Below are 25921 nucleotides of genomic sequence, written 5' to 3'. Positions count from 1 at the left end.
CGCGCATGTGCAGAAGCATGCGGATCTGGGAGAGGAGCTCGGGTCCTGGACTAGGCGCTGGTGCTGACCCGCCGCCGGGCTGGGCTTCTCGTACCCCGGACGCCTGGCAGCTGCGCCCGCGGACACAGGGTAGAGGGACCTGGAGTTTCCATGTAAAGATTCGGGAGTCCAGACAAGCCCGAAGGCAGCCTAAACGGTGTAGTGTTTGGAGGCTGGGTGGACAGCCAGCGAGAGGTGGGCGCCGCCTGGGCAGACCCCCGGAGGTCGCACTGGACAGACGGACAGCGGCGGAGAAGCACTTCATGAAGGGAGGTGGGAAGGGATAGAGAAAGGCTTCCCTCAGCTCAGCGCCGAGGCCTCGCTTCCCTGCAGGACGCTAACTCAATTTCTCCATTGTCCTTGCTCAGCAATGCCACCGGACCGCATCTCCCCATCAAATCCCCGATGTTACCTAACTCTTGATCCTTCTTTCAACACACTGTCTGACAAAGACACCCATGCCGCCCTAAGGATCAAACAAAACAGCTGGGAGCCGTTGTATAAACAATGGGAACCGACAGCCAGCAAGCCTACACCTTCTGTCCAGTCCCTACACCGCACACTTCAACGTTATCCTGAGACACCACGTTGTCACAGGCCGCTTCCCATTGGGTGAAGAATAGAGGGTGAGTGCATCTGGACTCTGCCCAGGGGTCAGGGTTCTCCCTGAAAGGTGATTCTCAATTGAGACCTCATTACAGTCAACAGGGCCCTACCAATTGGTGTTTGCAAGTGCATCAAATCCTGTGAACTTCAAAAAAACTCACTTGATGGGATAGTTTTTGAAGAACCAGTTTATTAATAGATTACACCAAAAGCATTAACAATTTATACACCAAACTCCGACTGAAAAAAAGGATGTTTAAAAAAAAATGTACTCACGATTAAGTTTGGCCTGTTCAATAAAGAAACGAAGTAATGATGAAATTTAAAATGAAAATGGAAGCAGTCTTCCTCTTTTTACAGCTCTGAATGGACGCCCAACATTCAGACCCACACACGTATAAACTGAGAGAATCAGAGGCTCATGTAGCCCCCCAACTAAAAGAGCACATTAAGGCTTCTCTGGAGCTCCTAGAAGATCTCGTCCACCTTAATACAGTTCATAATGGCTCTCGACATGAGTTGTAGGGTAATTTTTAATATGCTAAGTCCAAAGATACCACTGGTTCAACGGCAAACCCTAACGGGTAAGGAGCTTTTGCATACCAACATAAACTTGTCAGCACTTCTGAATACTGTGGTCATTTTTCAAACCCACTACTTGCTGGATGTAAGACAAGAGTGGGAAGAATGGACTTTAACTTCCGAGTCTTCCTCTGCGTTGTCACCGGCCTTCCCCAGTAGTCATAAACAGCAAGCGCCACCAACCACACTGCACAAACGATGCATTTCAGCCTAAGCCTTTTTCAAACATTCATGTTACACGAGATACAATTAACGAAAAAGAACTGCTGGCGTCACTTTGTCCCCACAATACAATATTACATAAAAATGGGTAACACATTAAATACTCTGTTATTAATCATTAAATATATTAACACCAAAAAATCATATATAAATTAGGAAATAAATGTACAAACTGTTTTGCAAAGTGCTTTTTTAGATATGTACACAACATTCAAGAACTTAACGTAAGACATTTCAGATGGAAGTTTTGAGATACTCTGTTTTTAAAGAAGTTTTGGGATACTTTTTTTTTTTTCCCCAAAAGTATTACTACAGCACTTTAAAAAACACACACACACACACACACACAAAAGGCATATTCCCAGACTGGCAAGGAATAAAAATAAACGGTATTTTCACAGTTTTCTACATTGTTTAACATTTTCAACGGGAAATTTTAATCCCCAGTTGAGTCTGCAAATTAGTTACATGAAAATTGTCAGGAAGGAAAAGAACAAAATCGAGAGAGATGAATCCCTAAGTGTGACTGCTAACACCTTCTTCATTTAGCAATTGAGAGCTCTCACTTCGGCCATTTAACGTGGATACATATATTTCAAGCCCTTACCAGTGGTGAGTTTTATAAACCCATGTCCCTACAGAATAAACGCTTACATCCCGTGAACATGGGCAGCGTGTCCTAGAACAGCACTGCACACTGGGCGGGGCTGGGGGGCGAGCCTTCGTCTGAGCCTGTCCCCATCTGAGCGGGACCCATCACCGCTTCCGATTCCAGTGTAGTCTGCCAAGACTCGTTCAAGTGAGAAACACACGCACCTCGTAAACCGTAAAGCACGAACTCACTCTGGATAAAGAATTGCTTTTTAATTTTTTAAATATAAAGCTTATCAAAGGAAAGCATTATCTTTAGCAGACCTGACATATCCAGAATTGGATATTTTTTGCATCCCCTTGGTAGTTCTTGGAAGTACCTCAACGTTTATCTGAAGCACTTATTTTTTAAAGGATTCACAGCCAATATGGATATTATTACCGAAGTAAAAGTAGATCAAATATTCACTCTACACATTAGTGGCAATGTCAGAGTTTTCCTTTGATCACACTTCTCTCCAAGTGAGCTGTTGTGAATGTCTGCACAGTCTGAGTAGGATAGAATATCCCAGGAATGTAAAAATTACTCAAATTTCTCCACATAACTTCTACTTTTCATGAGGAAGAATACAGTAAAGTTATTGGGGTTCCTTTTAAAAAATAGGACGTGCATTTCAGATATCCCTAAAAGAAAAGGAACACTTGCTTGCAGATCTGAACAAGTAGGTCCTGGAAAAAATAATATAAACAACTTGCCAATGGTTTGGAACATTTGGTACCAATATTTAAATTTATCTCTAAATTTAGAATTGGGTATACTAAACATTCAGACTGCAGAAATGGGCATCAGATAAACAAGGGCCAAAGCCAGAGTCATCTCCGATGCCCTGATTTCCAGGGAATGGCTTTCTGGTGGTCACTCCACCCTCCCTAGTTATGCTGACCATATGTTGCCTTTGTGGATTCATGCTTATTTGGAACATAGTCACTGAGCCCTCTTTACATCTGAATCAAATACATGGAACTTTCTGGAAAAACAATCAGTGTGAGACACAGGTAATGAGCAAGCTCTGGGAATGACCGTTCACAGCCTCTCCAACAATGGCACACGTTTGTCCTGTGTGTTGTGACAGCAGCTGACCCCACACAGAAGAACGCTCCCCTATGGCACAGAAGAGGCCATGTCAGGGCTGCGTGTGTCAACATGCAGTGTGGCCAGCTAGAGAGAAGTTTACAGCTCACCTCAGGAAAGCCGCACAAGCAGAGAACCCAGACCTGAGGCCTGCTATATGGATACACGGACTAAGCGTCGAGGTCTTTCCCATCGCTGGACACAGGGTGCTCTGGTGACATGACCCTACAACTAACTAGAAACATCAAGGAAGGGGATGTGAGAAAGGACAACCTCTCCATCGTATCAACACACAATACTCTACACAGCACCAAATATGTCACACCATTCAAGCGTGGCCTGTGCCAGCGAGCACGCCCAGTGTCATAGCCAGCATGAAATGAGCTTCGCATGCAGACGCTGCATTGGGCAGAGGGAACCCACGGATCACAGCTCATCAGAACTGCTGCTGGCCCATCCGCTCCCCAGATAGACACACTGCTGCAAGGGCACCGACAAGAACGCACGTCCCTTACTGCTGGTAGTTCCCATATTGGCCCTAAAAGAGATGAAGACACGTGTTATACCTCCAGGGTGAGCGTGTATAAGGCCCCAACCCACCCGGGGCCAACAGCCAGGACGAGGTGGGAGGACACAGAGAGACACGCAGACACCCAACAAGTAGGCACCAGTATCTCTGTACAGGGCAGGGACGGACTCCCTGAAGTCCAACCCTGGGGCCGAGAGCTCAGGTCACAGAGACTCACTGGTCCAGCCCTGCAGCCAAGCACTCAGGTCACAGAGACTCATTGGTCCAACCCTGCGGCCAAGGACCCAGAGGTCAGAGAGACTCATTGGTCCACCCTGCGGCCAAGGACTCCAGTCACAGAGACTCATTGGCTCAACCTTGCAGCCAAGGACTCAGGTCACAGAGACTCACTGGTCCACCCTGCGGCCAAGGACTCAGGTCACAGAGACTCATTGGTCCACCCTGCGGCCAAGGACTCAGGTCACAGAGACTCACTGGTCCACCCTGCGGCCAAGGACTTAGGTCACAGAGACTCATTAGTCCAACCCTGTGGCCAAGGACTCAGGTCACAGAGACTCACTGGTCCAACCCTGCGGCCAAGGACTCAGGTCACAGAGACTCATTAGTCCAACCTTGAGGCCAAGGACTCGGGTCACAGAGACTCACTGGTCCACCCTGCCGCCAAGGACTCAGGTCACAGAGACTCATTAGTCCAACCTTGAGGCCAAGGACTCAGGTCACAGAGACTCATTAGTCCAACCTTGAGGCCAAGGACTCAGGTCACAGAGACTCAATGGTCCAGCCCTGTGGCCAAGGACTCAGGTCACAAAGACTCATTGGTCCAACCCTGCGGCCAAGAACTCAGTTGACAAAGAATCATTGGTCCAACCCTGCAGCCAAGGACTCAGGTCGGAGAGGCCTGTCAGCCAGTCGTATGCTTGCGCTCGCTATGCCATGAGGTCCTCACACCAACATGTAACAAAGGAAGCCTCATCACTATCTCACTGCCTCAGCGGACACCCGACGGGCCCACAGCCACACACAATCGGTATCACCAGCCCGGCATGCTGACATGGCAGTGGGGATAGCCAGGGTAACGATTTCAGTCCATGTGAAATCTGAAAGAAAGAGGACTAGGGCACATGCCCAGTGAGGCTGGAAGAGGGGAAGGCTCCTTGGGTGCTGGATTCTCAGCCCCAGCTGATCAGCAAGGTTTCCTGGGCACCTACAATGATAGGGATGGGAAGGAAGAATGGCCCAGCCCCTGGCCCCCAGCCTGCAGGATAAAGTCTGGCCTACTGAGTGAGCAGCCCTCCAGAGCAGGCTGTGAGCTCTTGAGGCGTGGCAGCCGTGTCTGCCACCACTGCATCCTGGGCTCAGGGTAGGGGGATAGCTTGGGGCGGGCCCTCAGCAAATGCTTGTTGCAGGGGTGTGCCAATGGACGAGGGACTCACACCTACTGAGGCAACAGTAAGCTCAGTGGCAAGGTGAGTGTGCCTGTAGAACTGAGCATGTGGGCCTTGTAAGCACAGAATTAACATTCCAGAAGGGCCCTGAAAGCCCATGAGCCCTGTCTCATCACTCCTCATGACCACTAGAGAATCGTCACTGCATCTCGACAGACATGGCAGATGCCCACGCCTGGAAACACTGCGGAAGCTTGCCTGCTCGTAGCCATATGGCCTCTGCTGCTGCGCGGACGGTCCCGTCTGAGATGACCGGTAGCTTCCGTACTGCTGGCCTTGTCCTTGTTGGTAGCTGGAATACTGCGCGGGGGCACCCTGGGCAGGCCCTGAGGAGATATACCAGGAGCCAAGTGACACACCGAGTCTCTAAGACCTGTTATCTGCCTTTGCACCACATGAAATCCAGACAGTGAAAGTGCTCAACCACCCCACCTAACCCCCTCGCCAATCTGCTGGGTGCCCTGTGCTCTCTAGGTCCCCTGTGAGGCTGGGATGAATCCTTCCACCCTTCGGCATGCCTCCAGGGCCTCTCTGCACACTTGTGCTTCCTGGAAGCAGGTGGGTGGAGTGCTGACAAAGCTGTGTCCTATTTGTTCTGAAATCGGTTTCTGTCAGTGATGGTGGCTACTGTAAATACGTTACTTAATTAAAAATCACAAGATCCGGTGATCGATTCTGTGAACGGTAAGGTTTTGGATAGAATCCATAAAGGCAATTTAATCAGTCACAGCCAAGACATCTAGTCAAAGGCTGGAAAAAACCTATCAGTGTGGCTCTCCTTCCTCAGCATATATCAGAATCCTGTGAACTTAACCAAAAACAAAACCCTGGCCTACGGGCCCACCCCGAGAACTGAGACTCTGTCACCTGCCTGGGGGGTCTGGCCCCTTGTTTTTCAAAAGCTTCCCAAATGCTTCTCAGGGTGACTGTGGTCAAGCCCCATGGGCGTTTCCCCAAGCCCTGCCCTTAACGAGGTGGGAGCTGGGCCTGAGGGCCAAGGCACTGCTGGGGGCCCCTGGGAACACGAGTTAGGCCCTACCAGCAGAGCGGAGGCAGAGAACAGGTGTGAACACCTGTCAGGGCCTAGGTGATGGAGTATCCATGTGCGTCCCTGGCTGAATGAAGGGTTCCGGGTTTGTGACACCCACGAGTGTCATGTGAATACTCACTGCCACTCAAACTCTTCACTGAGCCGATGCACGTCACACTGACCCCATCCTCCACAAAGGCTCTGACTGTGCATTCTGAACGTGGTCACCTGTGTGACCACCACACAAGAAAGCCACCCCCAGTGACAGCCTCACGGGAGGTCCTGAGCACTGAGCAAGCTGAGGTGCACCTCGGGGATGGGCAGAAATGTGGGGAGAGCCTCTCGTCCATGGTGAGTGGTAGACGCTGCCCAGGGTTGGGGAGGGGGTCAAGGCCTAGATAGCTCCAGGCAGATGCGGCTTGTGGTCCTGCCAACGCCTTTTGCTTTCCTCGGATGACTGGACCTTAGTGAGAGTGGACGTCTTCACTTTTGCCCATTTCCTTTTTCTGGTGAACATGACCCCCGCCCCCCGCCCCGAAGCTCAAAAGGCCCTTGCTCACTTCCTTGTGTCCCAATGCAGCCCTGTGGACGTGGGCGCCCTCACCATATCTCCGGCAGGCTGCTGGCCCAGTCCTGCATTAGCAAACCCTTGAGGGCCAGACAAGGCCAACAAGGGAGGAGCCACGGCAACACTGGCCAACACCTGGCTGCTTTGGGGGACACGTACGTAAAACTGGAGCTCAATAAATGCCCACCTGTGCCCAGGTCATTTTCCAAGCAAAGAAACCAGGGCTCCTGGGGGAGGTAGTGGGTTCCAGAGCAGGGAAGCAAGAGGACCTGGAGCACTTGGTGGTGCCAGAAAGTGAGGAGGGCCAGGAGTACAAAAAGAGGGGGCCCAGGGCCACCTTCAGGGCCAGTGCAGGAGCAACGCAGGTAACCAAACAAAGGCGTAGCACTGGGTAATAGCCCAGAGTGTGAGTGTGTGTGAATTCACACTGACAGGAAGTGACTGAATAGCTACGTAAATGGCGGAGAAAACATAACACTCCCATGCAGAAGAACCCCGAAAGTACACGTTGACGCTCCCCTCTATGATGTGGGATTAATGCTCACCGCCCTCCCACCCCCGAGTGTGGGCTGGACTCTGACTCGCCTACAAAGACAGGGGAAGGGCACAGAGTGACTTCACAGAGATACCTGGCCAACCCCATCTTAGCCAGGTAATCAAGGTGAACCTCCCCAGTGATGTGTGGATGTCAGGTGGCCCCTGGTATGGTGTGACAAAAGGGCACTTCGCCCCCTAGTCCTCCCCACAAGAACCACAACCCCAGTGTAACCACGAGAAAAACATCTGACAAACCCAAAGGGGCCTCCTAAAAAACACCTGACCAGCTCTCCTTAAAATTATCAAGGTGATCAAAACCAAGGACAGTATGAAAAACTGTCATGGCCCAGAGGAGACTGGACAACCAACTGTGACATGGAGTCCAGATGGGGTCCCAGGACAGAAGAGAGAATTAATGGAAAACTAGAATAAAGCCCAATGTTAAATGAGTGGTGTCGTGCCCATGTTGGTTTCTTCACTGTGACAGCTGAATCACAGCCACGTAATACGTTAACGACAGGGGACCTGGGAGCTCTGTCCTACCCTGCAACTTTCTATAAATCTAAAATCATTCCAAAACAAAAAGCTTATTAAAAAGTGTCCCCCTGAGGTCTTACATGCTAGCAAGCGGTCATCTAAGACGCACTAATTGATCTCAGCCCACCTGGAGCGAAGGAGAATAAAGCACACCAAAGATACAAGGTAATTATGAGCCCAAGAGACAGAAAGTTCCACATAAACCAGAGACTCCATCAGCCTGAGACCAGAAGAACTAGATGGTGTCCGACTACTACCAATGACTGCCCTGACAGGGAAAACAACAGAAAATCCCTGATGGTACAGGAGAAAAGTGGGATGCAGACCTCAAATTCTAGTAAAAAGACCAGACTTAATGGTCTGACTGAGACTGGAGGGACCCCAGAGGTCATGGCCCCAGGACTCTCTGTTAGCCCAAAACTAAAACCATTCCCGAAGCCAACTCTTCAGACAAAGATTAGACTGGACTATAAAACATAAAATGATACCGGTGAGGAATAAACCTTAGCTCGAGCAGACACGTTAGACTATGTGGGCAGCTCCTGTCTGGAGGCGAGATGAGAAGGCAGAGAGAGATAGAAGCAGGTTGAATGGACATGGGAAATACAGGATGGAGAAAAGGAGTATGCTGTCACGTTGTAGGGAGAGCAACTTGGGTCATATAACAACGTGTGTATAAGTTTTTGTATGAGAAACTGACTTGAATTGCAAACTTTCATTTAAATCACAATTAAAAAAAAAAAAAAAACAAAACCAGTCCCCTCAAACGACAGCGTGATAGTGTATGACCGTATGTGGCACCCTGGGTGGTTGTGTGGGGTCTCCTACCGTAGCCTGGCTGCTGCCCGGGGTAGCTCTGCTGGTTGGGATACTGCTGCTGGGAGTATGTCTGCGGCTGGGCCGTCCCCTGCTGGTAGCCGGCCTGCTGCTGGCTGTACTGAGAGTTTCCTGGAAGCAAAGAAGGAGATGCCAAGCTCAGGGCCAGACCTGAGAGGTGCCGGCCTGTTGCTGGCTGTACTTTGAGTTTCCTGGAAGCAAAGAAGGAAATGCCAAGCTCGGTGCCAGACCTGAGAGGTGGCGCACTTGTGCACTCAAGGCACAGGTGACCTAGAGGCCCCGGGCCATGTCTGCTGCGTCAGTATGTGTTTCTTCCCACAATGACCCAAACGTTTCACTACATTTTCTTATTACCGCTTTGGAACAATAGATAGAAAACCAAAATAATCGAGAGGGTTAACATCACAATCGACCTGAAGACTAATACCACTGTTATGGATTGAACTGTGCTCCCTAAAAGCAACTCGTCCCCATCGTAACCTCTGAGAACCATGAACACGAGCTTATGTGAAACAGGGTCTCTGTGAGTATAATTAAGTAACATGATGTCCTGCTGGAGTAGGGGGCCTAAGCCAATGACAGCTGTTCTTAAAAGTAGGAACCTTGGACACTGAGTCAGACAGAATGCCATGTGATGACCAAGGCGGAGACTGGAGTGATGTGCCCACAAGCCAAGGACAGCAAGGATTGCCTGAAACCACCGGAAGCTGGGAGAGTGTCAAGGAAGGGTTCTCCCTCAGAGCCTCCAGAAGTAAGCACTGTTGATCTCGGACTTGGGGCCTCCACAATAGCAAGAGGACAAATTCCTGTTGTTTTAATTATCCGAATTTGTGGAACTTTGTTACAGCAGCCCCAGCACACTAACACAAACGTTAAACACACCCAAAGCACAGATGTGAGAAGTGTGTTAGAGCAGCTGGTCAGCTGTGGATCCGACCAGTGGCAGAGCACCCCCTGACCCAAGCCAACATGACCAGTTAACACCTCACCCATTTGGTGAATGCACATAAGCCAGTGGGGGTCCCAGCACAGAGCCAGCATGTCAACTTCCCATACCTGACGGGGGCGGGGGGGTCCCAGCACAGAGCCAGCATGTCAACTTCCCATACCTGACGGGGGCGGGGGGTCCCAGCACAGAGCCAGCATGTCAACTTCCCATACCTGATGGGTGGGGTCCCAGCACAGAGCGGGCATGTCAACTTCCCATACCTAAGCGGGCGGGGGGGGGGGGTCCCAGCAAAGAGCTGGCACCTCAAGCTTCCCATACCTGATGGGTGGGGTCCCAGCACAGAGCTGGCACGTCAACTTCCCATACCTGATGGGTGGGGTCCCAGCACAGAGCGGGCATGTCAACTTCCCATACCTGATGGGTGGGGTCCCAGCACAGAGCGGGCACCTCGAGCTTCCCATACCTGATGGGTGGGGTCCCAGCACAGAGCGGGCACCTCAAGCTTCCCATACCTGATGGGTGGGGTCCCAGCACAGAGCGGGCACCTCGAGCTTCCCATACCTGATGGGTGGGGTCCCAGCACAGAGCGGGCACCTCGAGCTTCCCATACCTGATGGGTGGGGTCCCAGCACAGAGCGGGCACCTCGAGCTTCCCATACCTGATGGGTGGGGTCCCAGCACAGAGCGGGCACCTCGAGCTTCCCATACCTGATGGGTGGGGTCCCAGCACAGAGCGGGCACCTCGAGCTTCCCATACCTGATGGGTGGGGTCCCAGCACAGAGCGGGCACCTCGAGCTTCCCATACCTGATGGGTGGGGTCCCAGCACAGAGCGGGCACCTCGAGCTTCCCATACCTGATGGGTGGGGTCCCAGCACAGAGCGGGCACCTCGAGCTTCCCATACCTGATGGGTGGGGTCCCAGCACAGAGCGGGCACCTCGAGCTTCCCATACCTGATGGGTGGGGTCCCAGCACAGAGCGGGCACCTCGAGCTTCCCATACCTGATGGGTGGGGTCCCAGCACAGAGCGGGCACCTCGAGCTTCCCATACCTGATGGGTGGGGTCCCAGCACAGAGCGGGCACCTCGAGCTTCCCATACCTGATGGGTGGGGTCCCAGCACAGAGCGGGCACCTCGAGCTTCCCATACCTGATGGGTGGGGTCCCAGCACAGAGCGGGCACCTCGAGCTTCCCGAGGTGGATGCAGCTTCCCAAATGGCACTCCGACTGCCCTCTTTGAGATTCAACCTGCCCCTTCCTCAGGACAGCCCTGACCCCGGGGCCCCCGGCGCCTTACCGCCTTCGTAGTAGTGCTGGGCAGGCTCCTCGAACGCCCTGTCGTAGCTCTGGTCCGTGTAGGACGACTGTTGGTAGGCGTAGTCTCCGTGGCCTGCAAAGAAACAGGGCTGCAGTCAGCAGAGGCCCCATGGCTGGTCCTGGGGGGGGGGTCACAGGGTCAGAAGGGAACCCAAGGCAGCAGCCAGGTATGAGACGGAGTTGGGGCGAACACTACTTTCCACAGATAGCCTGCGCCCTGAAGAAGCTCCTCAATGCTCCGCACCTCAGTTTCCCTCTGCTACCTCGTGGGCCAGCGTGAGGATGACATGATTGGTTTGTGCAGACAGTGAAGTGTGTCAAGTGCCTGATGGTGACAACCACCCAGGAACTGTGGCTGCCACTCCTGCCTCATCTACCCAGGGGGGCCCTGTCCTGTGTCACACCATGCTGCAGGGACATGCTCACACTGCAGCCAGTCTCTGCCACTCGCCCACAGCCAATCTTTCACCAACGTGTACCCGCTGCTCCCCAGCTGGGGGGACCCTCTCTGGGAAGCCCCATCTCCACCTCCCAAGTCCAAGACACACTTCCAAAAAAAAAAACCAATGCCGTAAAGTCAATTCCAACTCATAACGACCCTACAGGACAGAGCAGAACTGCCCAATAGGTTTCCAAGGAGTGGCTGGTAGATTCGAACTGCCGACGTTTTGGCTAGCAGCCGAGCTCTGAACCACTGTGCGACCAGGGCTCCAGCCATGCTATAGGACACTTTAAAAGCCCCGGGGACTAGAACTTAAAGCCAATGAAAGGTGATGATTAAAAGGGAAATAATTTGTGGAAATTATAACTGGGCAGTGAGGACACGGTTATAAGAAACAGACACACTGTCACGGAGGATCAGGTCCCTTCCTGAATCACTGTACGCTGGGACATACATCCACCTCCTCAAAACACTGCATGTCTCTGCATGAAACGAGGGGCCCTAAGTGGCAGTGGCATGTGCCAGAGGCTTCTCTCTAGAACCGGGCACTGCCCGTTGCCAGCCCAAGTCTCATCCCAAACCTCAAACGTGCTCAGACAAGGTGCGCTGCAGGGAGTTACTTGATACGGTCCTTCTAACCATTCATGGTCTTGTAACTCCCACAGCATGATTGGGTGGGACTATGCAAATAAGGTGCTTGTGGCCCACCAATGGGATTGGACAGATTAACAATGCAAATAAGGTACACAGAACTCTTCTTGGGGGGGGCATGCAAATCAGGTATAAGGAACCCTAATGAAGGGACTGGTCAGTTTTGCCATCCGGCTTAAAGGGAGCCAACCCCAGAGGCAGGAAGGGGAACCTCACTACCACCAAGAAAGAGAATGAAGAGTGGAGCACGTCCTTCAGACCCAGGGTCCCTGTGCTAAGAACCTCTTAGACCCAGGAGACAGAGGAAGCTGTTAATATTGGAGAAGACACAAGACAGTGAGAACCGATGGCAGAAATATAGCAGCAGCAGGACCAGGAAACCAGCAGGAGATGGTGCGGTGAGCTTCTTGACCCACTGAGCAAGACAGTATGGTGGGTGTGCTGACCCATGGAGCAACAGTACCCATGGAGCCGAGTACCTTCGGGCAGGAGGCTTGCTATTGGAGTGGGGTGCCTCTGGGCACTTGTCAGCAGAGCTAGGGCACTTTATAAACACTTGCGCAAGCAAGGCAGAGGCCAGGCCAAGGGGCCCAGGGGCTGAGAGAGGGGCCTGCCTACAGGCACAGCTAAGAAGAAGCTGTCCTGACCCAAACAACTACATCCTGAGTCATTCCTGATCCCAAGTTGTAACCTGTCACTTCCCTAATAAACCCTGTAACTCTGAGTATAGTTTGTGAGTTCTTTGTGGCCTCTGCAATGAATTATCGAATCCAGCAGAAAAGCAGAGTGCTGTGGAAGGAATGGCTGGTATCACAACTGGTAAAAATGTCGGAGACAGGAGGTACGTCTGATCTCTGCCTTACGGGAGTCAACACTGGGCTGGTGCCAATGCTGACTATCTCTTCTCCCTTGCAGGGTTAGATGAGGAAGTCTACAGCCACTGCCACCGTTTTTACTACTGGCTTTGGACGCTTTGCGGACGGAGTTTCAGAGGCTACGAGTCTGAACTGGAACAACCGAGAAAAGGTCCAGATGGCTTACTCCCACAGCCAGCACGGCCCCCTTGGCCCACTTCAGTAACCCCACAAGTGCTACCAAGGCATGTGGGTCCCGCCTAAGGCCCCCGTGCCTGGACTCACCATCTGGGTAGTACTGCTGGCTCATAGGCTCTGTGGCACCCTGGCTGTGGCTGTACTGCTCACTGTAGTATTCCTCCTGGCCCAGGTACTGCTGCGATGAGCCTGCGGACCGGATACTGCACGTCACACTCAGCCAGCCGCTGCACAGTGCTCTCCTTATGGACGAGGACATCCTAAACAAACCTCAGATGCAGGCCTGCGGAGTGGGCAGTCAGCTCACAGAGAACACACTGTATTGTCACCCAGGGGGGCGGGAGGACAGCCTCACTATCTACCCCTCGCTCTCCCCCTGCTCCAGTCCTTGACACTCTAAGCTTGGTACTTACGAAAACAATGGCACCCAGCACTGACCCTGCACCAAGCCCCACTCCCATCAGCATCAGGCTCTGTCCTCCCCAGCGCAGCCCCAGGTCCAGAGCCATGTACGGACCCGTTCGTAGGCACCCCTGGGCAGGAGCACCACTCCGACTCACAGAAGGGGAGCTGAGTGTGCACGAGGGCTCAGCAACAGCTGGAGCCCAGGGTGTGTCGGTGTGCGTATGCGACGGGCGTTACCTTGCTGGGAGGCCCGGTATGGTGCCATGGGCCGCTGCCCCATCAGGCTGCTGCCCTGGCCACTCTGGCCCATCATGGCAATGGAGGACTGGCCCTGGTAGTGCTGGCTCCCGCTCTGCGTCGAGCTGTAGTGGGACGTGGCTGTCTGCTGGTGCATCATCGACACTGTGGACATGAGGACCCAAGTGGCTGGGGGGACATCATCCAAGTGGCACACGCCCTCCCCCCCGCTCACTCACCTGTGAACCACAGTCTTCCCAGCAACCTCCCCACAACTCCAATCACATTCCCACCCATGGGTGTGCACCACTGTCCTGCCCCCTCGAACCCCAGCCCATAGAACGTTCAGCACACAGAGCACTGCTGGGCAGGGGCCATGGGGGCCCCACAGCAAACAAGACTGCACGTGTCCACACTGCCTCGGCAGGGCAGCCCAACCACGGCTCCACACCAGGCCCCCACTGCCTCGGCAAGGCAGCCCAACCAGGGCTCCACGGCTCCTTCCCCAGGGCTGGTCCCAAGAGCCCAACCTTCGCTCCTGGCCCATGACCCACAACCCTTACTCCTGACACCCTGTGACCTGCAACCATGACCTGTGACCCTCACTCCTGACCCCTTGTGACCCACGACCCTCACTCTTGACACTTTGTGACCTGTGACCCTCACTCTTGACACCCTTAAGACCCATGATCCTTGCTCCAGACCCGTGACCCATAACCCTTGCTCCTGGCCCCCCTGTGACCCATTACCCTCACTTCTGACCTCCTTGTGACCTATGACCCTCACTACTGGCCCCCCCGTGACCTACAACCCTTGCTCCTGGCCCCCCCACGATGCTCACCCGTGACCCACAACCCTCCCTCCTGACACCTTGTGACCCATGACCCTCACTCCTGACCCTGTGACATGTAACCCTCATTCTTGACGCCCTTGTGACCTATGACCCTTACTCCTAATCCCCGGTGACCTATGGCTCTTCTAATTCTCCCATGACCATGACCCTTACTTCTGACCCCCTGTGCCCTACTGGTTTTACAGTCACAGTGGACTCTTCCACATCTACAGGCCTGTCTGACACATCACCCCTAAGAACTTTCTAGAAAATGCTGGCAACAGAAACAGGATGGGAGCCACAGAGCTGAGCCACGTGTGTGACTTCACATTGAAAAAATCAGAATGGAACAGGTGAAATCAACTTTAATAATGTACTTTTTTTGACCCAAAATGTCCAGAAAATCATTTTCCACCCACGTTTTTACTTTCAACAGATCCTTCCCATTGTCTTTTTCATGCTAACCTTTCAAACCTGGGCTGCCTCTGGTGCCCACAGCACACCTCACTTAGGGCTCGTGCTCAACAGCCCCAAGCAGCCAGTGGCCACCATCCTGACAGCCCAGCTCTGGTGGTTTCCGCTGCCCCAGAGAAGGCCCAGCCCTCAGGCTGGCACTTGCGGACCGTCAACGCTTTTTACTTTTGTGACCCCAGCCACACGGTTTCCTGCGTGGGGACATCTGTGCCTCCGTGAGCCCAATCCTCCCCTCCCAGGCCAAAGCAAACGCCGCCCTCCTCAGAGGCTGCAAGCCAGCCCCGTGCACACCCTGCCTCCCCCCGCCGTGCACCCCCGAGGCTGCTGGAGCGGGCAGCAGCACAATGCCTGCCGTGAGGGCGCCCTCCCTCCGCCCCCAGGGACCCAGTGTGGGACATGGCCATGTCTCAGGGGCCCCTGGGACCGGGGAGGGGGCAGGAGAGGAGATACCTGGGTTGGACTGCATGTTGATATTAGTCCGGGACACATAGTTGCCGATGGCACCCTGGCCCTGCAGGGGCACGCTCTGCGAGGCGGGTCCCGCATGGCTGTAGCCAGGCCCCGAGCTGTGGCTGCTGGCTGACAGGCTCATGGAAGTGGTGGGCAGTGTGCTTTGTGCCGTCGGCTGCAGGGACACGTGGTTCGGACCTGCCGGGAGGGAATGATGGGTGAGGCGGCTGGGCAGCCAGGACCACCTCTGCAGCTCGCCCAACGCTGCCCCTCCAAGGGATTCTTAAAGGGAGATTGACATGTTGGTTAATAACACTAGTCACTTAGTGAACAAGCCACATGAACCCAAGTACAAGATGACTGTGTAACTGGCAATTACTTTCATGGTTCCCAACTCAAAGACAGCAACGGGAGCAGCTTATTAGACAATCAGGAGGAGCGTGGGGGTGCAAACGGTGACGCACTGGACTACTAACCGGAAGGCTGCAGTTGAAACCCACCCAGAGTAGCCTTGGAAGGACGGGCCTGGCCAACCGCTTCCACAAGTCACAGCCTTGAAAATCCTATGGAGCACAGTTCTATCCTGCACACGTGGGGTTGCTGTGAGTCAGAACTAACTCAATGGCATTAATGGCAACAGAAGATCAACACGGACCCACGTTCTGCATTTGAGATGGGTGTAATTTGAGCATCACAACAGAGGAAGGAGTCCCTTCTGCACATGCACGCCACCTGTGCCGGACCTCAGGTAGGAGAGGGAAGGCCGTCTCAGCCCGGGCAGGGTATGGAGTGCCACCCAGAGCCTTCATCAGTGACCCCGTTTCCAGGTGACCGGGAGCCCTGCCTCTCTGAATGCTCACCATTGCTGATCTGGCCCTGCATGAGGGAGGAGGGGGGCAGGCCCGTGCCGATGGTGTCGCCGAGGCTGCTCTGGGAGTGCAGGCCCTGGCCGGAGCTGCTCTGGGACAGTGCTCCCGGGCCCAGGTTCATGTTCTGGGTGGGCGGCTGCGGGTGACAGGCGGGTGGTTAGTCTGACCGAGGACAGCTTCCAGGAGAATTTCCCCTACACTTCACAGCCACCTGACAAACGTCTATAGTCAACACTGTCACTCCAGGCACAACGGAGCCCCCAAAGGGCCAGAATGCCAGGATGCATCAAGGCCAAGATGGGGAAGACCTAAACAAGCATCAAGTTTATCAATATGCTTGAGTGCTAAAAGCAGGGCCCTTCTCCTAGGATGAAAGGACAAACTGTGCCCTCATCTGATCCACACTTGCTCTGCCCCTTGGGCTCAGCTGCCTCACCATCTCTGCATCTCTCGGTCCTACCATGCCCTCCCACCCCCCACCCCCAGGCCCCAGGACTTTGCACATGCTGTTCTGAGCCTCAGTCTTCCCAGCCCCCAGGACTTTGCACAGGCTGTTCTGAGCCTCAGTCCCCCCGGGGCATTGCACAGGCTGTTCTGAGCCTCAGTCCCGCCGGGACTTTGCACAGGCTGTTCTGAGCCTCAGTTCCCCAGGCCCCCAGGACTCTGCACCGGCTGTTCTGAGCCTCAGTTCCCCCAGCCCCCGGGACTTTGCACAGGCTGTTTGAGCCTTGTTGCTGACATGCCCAGGCCTTGCATTGGTTTACTCGGCTGCACGTTCTGTGCTCTGCCATGGCCCTGCAAGAACACTGGTGCACACGAATCTGAGTCCCTTCTTTCTCATCTCCCAGGTACACGCCCAGGAGTGGAAATGCTAGATCATGCAGCAGCTCCATGCCAGAGCCCTGGTGGCGCAGTGGTTAAGAGCTACGGCTGCTAACCAAGAGGTCGGCAAATTTGAATCCACCAGCCACTCCCTGGAAACCCTACCAGGCAGTTTTATTTTGTCCTATAAGGTCACCATGAATCAGAATTGACTCGACAACAACGGATTTGAATTTCTTGGCGTGGTAGCTCTATGTTTAACTTCTTGAAGAACGACCAAACTGTCTTCCACAGCGGCTTCACTGTTTTACATTCCTACTAGCAGTGGACACAGATCTGACGTCTGGTTGCAGTACCTGCTCCCTCCCCTGGCCATCTGGAGTGCAGGGGCAGAAACCGGTCCACGGTACCAGCTCCAGTTAGAGCACCAATGTCTGTCCCAGTCTCTGAGAACAGCCCTTTTCATGAGTTCTCCTCAAATCATCCGAAGGCAAGTGGGCCACAGGCCTCCAGCCATCCCACTGTCTCCACCCACAATCCCCAACCCATGCACCACAACAGCCTATGGCGACTTCCTGCTGGGCGGGGAGGCTGACAACCCCGAACCCTGACTTGAAAGCTCTGAGGTATCTCAGTTCCTCCAGCAGTCAGCTGGTACAGACCCTGCCCTTCTGGTGGACGCTGGGCACCAGCCCTGACTCCTGCCTCAGGGGGTCGCCCCTCCTCTTCTCTCCACTCACTCCCCCCTGCCCGCTTTCGGGTATCCTGTTGCGGTACTCACGGCCGGGAGCAGGGACTGCATGTTCTGGTTGGAGTCGGCAATCGTGGCAAGGTACACCAGGTTCCGGTGCAGGATCTGCTGGTACCTGCACGGGGCGGGGGCGGGGGTGGGGACGCCAACACCGCCACAGTCACAGGCTGATCCTGAAGCAGAGTGAAGACGGCCCTATGCCCCGGAGATCGCCTGGGACAAGTTAGGGGCCTGAAGACGGGGGTGGGGGGCTGTGAGGGAAAAAGCCCTCCTCCTCCTGCTGACCCTGGGCAGCCAGCTCCACACGTGGGGGCCTCTGAAAATGCCCCATTCCCACATGAACGCCTCTGACTGTATCAGGCCCTGGGGTCCAGCGGGCCCTGTCCCATGGTGTATCCAGCAGTGGCCAGCCTGGGCCCACTACCACCCACCTCCATGTCCCTGAAGTCCCTGCGGTGCTGGCAGAAGCAGGCGGCACTTACTGGGTGCACTCGGCTGTCTTGCCCTTGCTCTGGTAGTCCAGAATGCACTGGATCAGCTGGTGGTTCTCGTCCAGCATCTGCGGGGACACGGGAATGTGGGGGGGGGATGCGGGGGGGGACTCTGTTGTCACATGCAACCTCAGCTGAGGCACTTACCAAGGTCTGTGCTGGGGACTCCACCCTTGAGCACAGCTCATCCCCAAACCCTAGGGCAGGCTCCCTGCTGCTCCGACCCCTTGGGGTGCCCTTGACCAGGCTGCCCTCAACCGTCTGGGCTCCCTGCCCATTTCTGACCATGCATCTGCCCAGCAAGGCTCCTCCAGGAGTCTGCTGGGACCCTGGGGGGGAGGGGGCTGGGGATGCTTACACGAGGTTCCAAGCCCACGTCTACAGGTATGACAGACCCACAAATCAGACCACAGAAGACGGGGAATGGGGAGCAGCCCCCACAGGGGCAGACAGAGTGCCACCCCAGGGAAAGCAGCCTGCTCCCAACGGAGGCTGCGATCGGCCTGGGGGAGGGGCAGGAACAGCACTGCTGCAGGGGTGGGCTCCCACAAAGCAGGTGGCCCCCCTGCCCCACTGAGCCTGGCTATCCAGCATCCTATCCCAGTCCCAAGGGCTGCCCACCCCCCCCACTCACCCTGTGAAGGCATCTCCCAGAACTTGGGGTCCCACTGCTTCCAAGCCCCCTGCCCAATCCCAAGCAGGCTGCTGGTGTGTGTGAGATTCTCTCCTACACGCGGCATTCCCTCCTCCCCTTCGTCGCTCCCTCCACCGCCTTCTCCCCTCCATCGCTCCCTCCTCCCCTCCATCACGTGGAGCAGTACCCGCTCCCATCCTCCCCCTTCTTGAGGCCCGAAGCCAGGCTCATCCCACATCATTTAATTCAAAACTGCCCTTAGAGGCAGGACCCATAGCTCCATTCACAGACAGGAAAACTGAAGCAGCGAGCCTCCCCGCCACAGGACAGGCTCCGTGGATCGGTGTCTCGCCATCCCTGACCTCTGCCTCCAGGCTGGGTTCTCCTGCTCTGTTTTTAAGTTACAACTTCCTCCCTCCTGCTCAGCATCTTCCCCCTACAGAGGGCAGACTGCTTGACCTGCAGGCCCACCTGTCAGCCTGCTGGGCAGGTGAGGACAGCTGCAGCCCACAGGTGCTGGTGTGATGGCTCTCCCCAGAGTACACCAAGGAAGGACCATCGTGACCGGCTTTCTTCCTTCCCCATGAAAGCCACCCTGAGGGGCTTCTTCGCTTCACCCTGAGGGATCATTCCCATACAAGGGGTGCTCCCAAGGTCACAAGCTGAACACCCACAGTATAGCAGCTCAAGAAGGGGGAAAGCAAAGGGTCAGTAACAGAGGCGGGTAGGCGAGGTAAGATACAGCTATACGTGGACAATTAACCAGCCTCCAAAAGTGTGTTTTTCGCTAGCAAGTGGCCATTTAAGATGCATCAATTGGTCTCAACCCACCTGCAGCAAAGGAGAATGAAGAACACCAAGGACACAAAGTAATCATAAGCCCAAAAGACAGAAAAGGCCACATAAACCAGAGATTACATCAGCCTGAGACCAGAAGAACTAAATGGTGCCTGGCCACAGCCAATGACTGCCCTGACAGGGAGTATAACAGAGAACCCCTGAGGGAGCAGGAGAGCAGTGGGATGCAGACCTCAAATTCTCGTAAAAAGATCAGACTTAATGGTCTGACTGAGACAAGAAAGACCCCAGCGGTCATGATCCCTGGATCTTCTGTTGGCCCAAGACAGGAACCATTCCCAAAGCCAACTTTTCAGACAGGGATTGGACTGGACTGTGGAATAGACAATGATACCAGATGCCAGAGGAGTCCAGGAGGATGGTGGAGGGAGACCCAAGACTCAAGAAGAACTGCCCCAAGAAAACAGACCTGCTGGAATACCTGAAACAAGATTTCCGTGGTTGGGAGAATCTGTGCAGTGCAGCGAATTACTTAGAATGTCCCTTCTAGCCAACCTTCATAACTCCCACCAAATGACTGGGTGGAACAATACAAACGAGGTGCTTGTGGCCCACCACGGTGACTGGATAGCTTGCTAAAAACGTAAAAAAGGTGCATGGTGCCCTTGTGGGGGTGAGGCTATGGAAATAAGGTATATGGAACCCTAACAAAGGGGTTGGTGAGTTTTGCCAGCCCACTAGGCTTAAAAGAGAGCCAACTCCAGAGCTGAGGGAGGATTTCACCACCACCAAGAAAGAAAAGCCAAGAGTAGAGCCTGTCCTTTGGACCTGGGATCCCTGTGCTAAGAAGCTCCTGAAACGAGAAAACAAAGACAGAGAAAGAGAAAGACAGAATCAGAGAAAGAGAGAGAGACCAGGCTCTACCCTCGCTCTCTGCTGCCAGTCTCCAGACATAGCTGCAGGTGCAAGGTGCTAATCTCAGAGCCTGAGCCACTTCAGAAGGGAGAGATAAAAGGACAAGGGGGCTGCACAGACAGAGAGGCTCTGAGAATGCCTGCTTTGGGGGAACACCCAGCAAGGGAGCTTGGTGCCAGGTGTTTCTGGCAGGAGAGAGGAAAAGCCTTCCTGCCACCTCCCTGCCCACAGGGGCCAACCTGAGCCTCTGCAGTCCTGCACCTCCCACCCATGGGGACTGTACCTGAGTCTCTGCTGTCTTGTCACTCCCCCACCCACAGGGGCTGCACCTTACTCTCTGCAGTCCTGCCAACCCTCAGCCCACAGGTGTGGCACCTGAGTCTCAACAGTGCTGGATTCAAGCGCAGCTGAAGGGCTGTGGGGGTGTGTACGCCAAGATGCCTGATCTCTAATTTCACAAAGGGGAAGAAGAATCTAGATCAACAGTCCAAGGCTGATCACTATGAGGCAGAGATCAGACATGCCTCCTCTCTCCACCGTCTTCGCCAGTTCTTACACCAACCGTCCCTCTCATGGCACTCTCTACTTCGCTGTTGGGTTTGATAATCCACTGCGATGGTCACATAGAACTCAAAGACAACCCTCAAGACTACGAGGTCTATTAGGGGAGTAAGAGCTACAACTCAGGTTCAGGAACGCTCAGGATACAGTTCTTCCATCAGGACAGCCTCTTCTCAGCTATGTCTGCAGGCATGCCTCTCTCTGGCCCCTCGGACTCTGCCCTGCTCAGGCAAGCATTACAAAGCTCTTTAAACTCAGCCATTAAGTACCCAGAGGCACCCTACTCCACCAGCAAGCCTCTGCCTGAAGGCACTCAGCTCCAGCTCCATGAGTCAGCAAACCTAGCTCCACCAAGCGCCCAGAGGCACCCTACTCCACCAGCGGCCTCCTGCCCGAAGGTGCTCAGCAATTTTGCTCTGTGGGCCAGGAAACCCACCGTGCCATCTCCTGCCTCTGCTGCCACCAATTCTCACCGTCTCTGGTGTTACAGCTCCTTTACTTGCTCGCTCGCTCTCTCCTGGTTCCAGGAGCTTCTCAGTGCAGGGATCCCGGGTTCAAAGGATACAGTCCACTCCTGGCTCTTCTTTCTTGGTGGTGGTGAGATCCTCCCTTCCTGCCTCTGGAATAACTCATATTAAGCCTAGTGAGATAGGAAAACTGACCAATCCCCTTGTTAGAATTCCGTACACCTTACTTACACTTTATTTGCATTGTCCTACTCAGTGATTGTGTATGAATCACAGAGACTATGGCTAGACGGGCCATACTGAGTAACCCACTGCAAGGCAGGGTGGCTCCCTCACGGGGGCAACTCAAGCACAGAAGATGACCAAGAAGCCAGCCAAGGCTGCTCAGCACCCCTGGCTAGGCTCCTGTGGCTTCCTGGGACCCCACCCCTACTCCCTCCCAGGAGATCACCCCCTCTCCATCCCTGGGGATGTAAATATAGGTAGCTGGTGTTTCCCTTGGCAGGGGGGACTCTACTTTTGGGCAGCAAGCTTTCTGTAACAACTCACTAAAAACTGTCAATTAGCAATGTTAGTGGGAAGCTGGGGGTGTCCCTGGACCACTCACAGCTGGGGGAACAGTCTCATTCTGTGAACAGCCGGCTCACCTTCCTAACCAAAGAGCCCGTCCCTACCCAATGTGAACCCCCCCTTCCTAGGTACCCATCCCTTACCAGGGCACCCACCCTCTGCCCGGACACCCATCCCCCGCCTGGGCACCTACCCTCTGCCTGGATGCCCATCTCTTACCAGGGCACCCACCCTCTGACTAGACACCCATCCCTTACCAGGGCACCCACCCTCTGCCCGGACACCCATCTCTTACCTGGGCACCCACCCTCTGTCCAGACACCCATCCCTTACCAAGGCACCCACCCTCTGTCCAGACACCCATCCCTTACCTGGGTACCCACCCTCTGCCTGGACGCCCATCCCTTACCAGGGCACCCACCCTCTGCCTGGATGCCCATCCCTTACCTGAGGCCCATCCGCCACCCAGCTGGCCATCCCTTCCCCACATCCCCACCCCCTGCTCCTGCGCACGCAGGACACTGGAGCAGGGCTGGCCCACTCATGCTCTGGGATGCTGGGTAGGGCATCACCCTTTCTGGTCTTAAGAACAAAGAAACTGGGGAAGGAAAGGGGCCCAGGCAGCCTGACGGCGCCACCCCTGCAGCTCCTCACTGGCAAACAGCCCCAGGTCCCCACCTCGTCCCCCCCCTCCCGGGGCTGTGTACTGATCTCGCCCTGCATGTGCTGCTGGGACGCAGAGGGACAAGACCTCATCCCCAGCCTACAATCAAGAATGCCATACAAAGTGTAACAACAATGGCTGCATTTATTGAGCAACTACTGTGTGCTGAGCAGCACGGAAGCACCAAGCAGGCCAGAGGAGCTTCGTGCCCAGGGCCCTTTCCTACATGCCCACACCTGGCCACACTGCTGCCCTCCCCAGAGTGCAGTGCTGGTCAACAGGACACACTGGTCCCAAGACGCAGGGGAGGCGCAGAGGACAGGTCCCAGCCACTCAGCCAGGCAGCTGAGTGCAGGGGCTGCTGGATTTGCTAAGGCCCACCAAAGTGGCACCCCGAGCTCAGCAGTTCTCACCCAAGCACTTTCTGATTGCTTCTCCCCCTGCACCATGTCCTCAGCACGGGGCCCAGGTCCCCAGGGCAGGCCAGCCTTTCCTGCCTTTCTGGACTGCTCCACGCAGTCCCTGCATGAGACGACCCATGACTCCCTCAAACTTCTAGACCCTCTTTTCATTTGTTTCTTGTCTCGAACACCCCCAAAACGCACACACCCACTTAACAAAAGCACTCCCACTGACAAAGCCAGTGTCATCCACCCTTAGTATGTCCTGAGCCCTCACCCTGCCCAGGAGCTCAGGAGACTGCAAACAGAAAGTAGCCCAGGAGCTCAAGCTATGGGTCAAACTGCTATATTGGCCATATGCCAACCAAAGAGAGAGAAGGCATCTGAGTAGGGCCTTGAAGGTGGCATAGGACTTTGCCTAACAGAATCCCACCGACAGATACGCTCTGAGAACAAGGCGTACACCTCCTGCTTCTTCGCCACCACCCTTGGTTTTCCTCAACGCCCCCAACGCATACCTACGACCACACATTGCAAACACCACACTCTGAATGCAAGGCAGACTGTCACACCCCCCCAGGCAACCCAGTAAAACAGCTCTGGGGGCACGGACTCACTGTCAAAACGCACAGGCAGGAGGATGTGGACTGCCGACTGGACAGGTCAAGCCAGCTGCCAGTGCATTTTTGAGGGTCTGAAGGTAGGCTCTCCTCTTTCTGACCACTGTGTTTGGGGGTGGCCGCACTAACACACATGCTTGCCTGGAGAAGTTGGGGGGCAGGAAGCCAAAGATGGAATGACGATTGTGCTTATCAGAGATAAGCTCCCCAAAATCAGGGTGCCAGGAGCCCCTCTCGACTGCCAAAACATGCCCAGCCCTCTGCCTAGCCAAGTGTCCCAAGGTCAGTGTCATGGTTGGAGAGGGCCCTGGAGCTCCACTGTGTGGGTTCGACTCCCAGCTCTACAACTTACCAGGCAGGCACTTAACCTCTCTATGCCTCAGCTTCCTTACCTATAAAGCAGAAGAGATAGTAAGCACCTGGAAAAACAGAACGAATAAAGACTTGGACAACTGTTAGAACCTGGCTGGTACGCAATAAGCACTACAGTAATGTTTATTACACAATTAAAACGCCACACTCTGAGATCTGCATTTCTACTGCTTCTCAATCTGCTGAGGCTCCTTGTTTGTTAAAATCATAGAACACCTAACGCCAGCTAATGTAGTAACGTTTATACGACGACAAGCCACAGACTGAGGGCCACCTCCACGAGGACCCAGCAGATTACCAAAGAACACAGGGCACAGTCAGCAAAGTGCACCCCGAAGGAAAATTGGACGCTCCTGGGAACCCGCAGGAAGAATGATAACGGAATCAAAAGTTCAGAAAAGAAAACAATGTAGCTACAAATGACGTTGTGGAGATTAAAGCGGAATGCCTGGCTCGGATTCCCTTCTGAGCGAGTCTTCTAATAAGAAACAATAAGACATCCCAAGTCTCCCTTTCAAAACTACAGGCTTTTGTCTAAAAAGCATTCGTTAAACACGTTCCTAAGCCTAGGTCAATGATATCCCTAGAAAACTGCAGTGCCAAGCTCGTAAAACGAGAAGGAACGCTGTCAGGCAAATCTACAAAGTTTCTGTTAGCTGAAAAAGCAGGCCAGGGTGTCACGCTAAAAAGAACGTTACATGCGAGTACGAGGTGGTGGCGCACTGGTGAGCAAGTGGACTTCACGCGCGGAGCTTCGGGGACGAGATCCCCACACTTTGCTCCGACCCTTCCTGGCTCCAAGCGTCAGCACCTTTGTGAAAAGGCTGCGTGCCGCCCCAGCCATGCACCCCAGGCCCACCCGGCCCCTCTCCACTCGCCAACGTGCGAGCAGAAGCAAGTGGCCGCCGCCGCTTCGCCACCCAGGTTGCAACCGAGCGCGATCGGCCCTGCTCCTGCCCGGCCCCGAGACACCCTGTCCCCAGCCCCGCGGGCGGCGGCACCCTGTCCCCGGCACCCTGTCCCCGGCATGACCCGGGCTGGCTCCGGCAAGCACCGCGGACACTGGCTGCGTCCTGGGGAACCGGGCACCCCCGCACCCACCCGGGCCGGCGCGCCCCCCACAAAGTTGGCGCAGGCGGCGCGCCTCGGCGGTCGCACCCGAGAGCGTTGCGAGGGGCGCGGGGGGCGGCCTCGGTGCGGCAGCGCCCGCGCTTTGTTCCGGCCCTGCGCCCCCCGCGCCCGCCCCGGCCCGCGGCCCACCTTCTGGATGGTCTGCTGCGTGACCTCGCCTTTGCCTCTCGGTCGGGCGGACGCGAAGGCCACGGACATGGTGGCAGAGGTTCAGCCCTGGCTCATGGGGCTTATTCTCTGGCCGCGCGCGGCGTCCGAGGACGCTCCGTCTCCGCAGCGGTGGGGGCGGGGCGGGCGGGGGGCGCCGCGCGGTGGGCTCGCCCTGGCCGCCGCCTCCGCCTCGTACCCCGGCCTGCCCGTCCACCGCCCCGCGCGCCGCCGATCCTATCTC

At 55.0% G+C, this 25921-nt stretch overlaps 1 protein-coding gene across 6 annotated transcripts; it reads right to left on the bottom strand.

Annotated features, from left to right (window-relative positions):
• Window positions 1-50: 50 nt before the first annotated feature.
• SS18L1 (SS18L1 subunit of BAF chromatin remodeling complex) lies at window positions 51-25777 on the bottom strand. 6 transcript variants are annotated; one of them, XM_064276309.1, is made up of 12 exons: window positions 25660-25760; window positions 24380-24419; window positions 21779-21924; window positions 18389-18465; window positions 17937-18021; window positions 16325-16469; window positions 15465-15662; window positions 13709-13873; window positions 13154-13255; window positions 10902-10994; window positions 8647-8766; window positions 51-5472 (listed from the first exon to the last, which is right to left on the bottom strand). In XM_064276309.1, exons 4-12 carry the CDS (start codon window positions 18463-18465, stop codon window positions 5057-5059), a joined length of 1401 nt encoding a protein of 466 aa, XP_064132379.1. In that variant the 5' UTR covers window positions 21779-21924; window positions 24380-24419; window positions 25660-25760; the 3' UTR covers window positions 51-5056. The 6 variants fall into 6 exon arrangements, 5 of the variants coding, with proteins under 5 accessions (XP_064132379.1, XP_064132377.1, XP_064132378.1 ...); XR_010319331.1 differs by lacking the exons at window positions 21779-21924; window positions 24380-24419 and having other exon boundaries at window positions 51-3407; window positions 3498-5472; window positions 25660-25777; XM_064276307.1 differs by lacking the exon at window positions 24380-24419 and having other exon boundaries at window positions 25660-25770.
• Window positions 25778-25921: the final 144 nt, after the last annotated feature.

The sequence above is a fragment of the Loxodonta africana genome, chromosome 24, assembly GCF_030014295.1.
Source record: "Loxodonta africana isolate mLoxAfr1 chromosome 24, mLoxAfr1.hap2, whole genome shotgun sequence".
Classification (NCBI taxonomy): Eukaryota; Metazoa; Chordata; class Mammalia; order Proboscidea; family Elephantidae; genus Loxodonta; species Loxodonta africana.
Note: the sequence above shows the minus strand (reverse complement) of the source record. Positions and strands in the feature narration are given on the sequence as shown.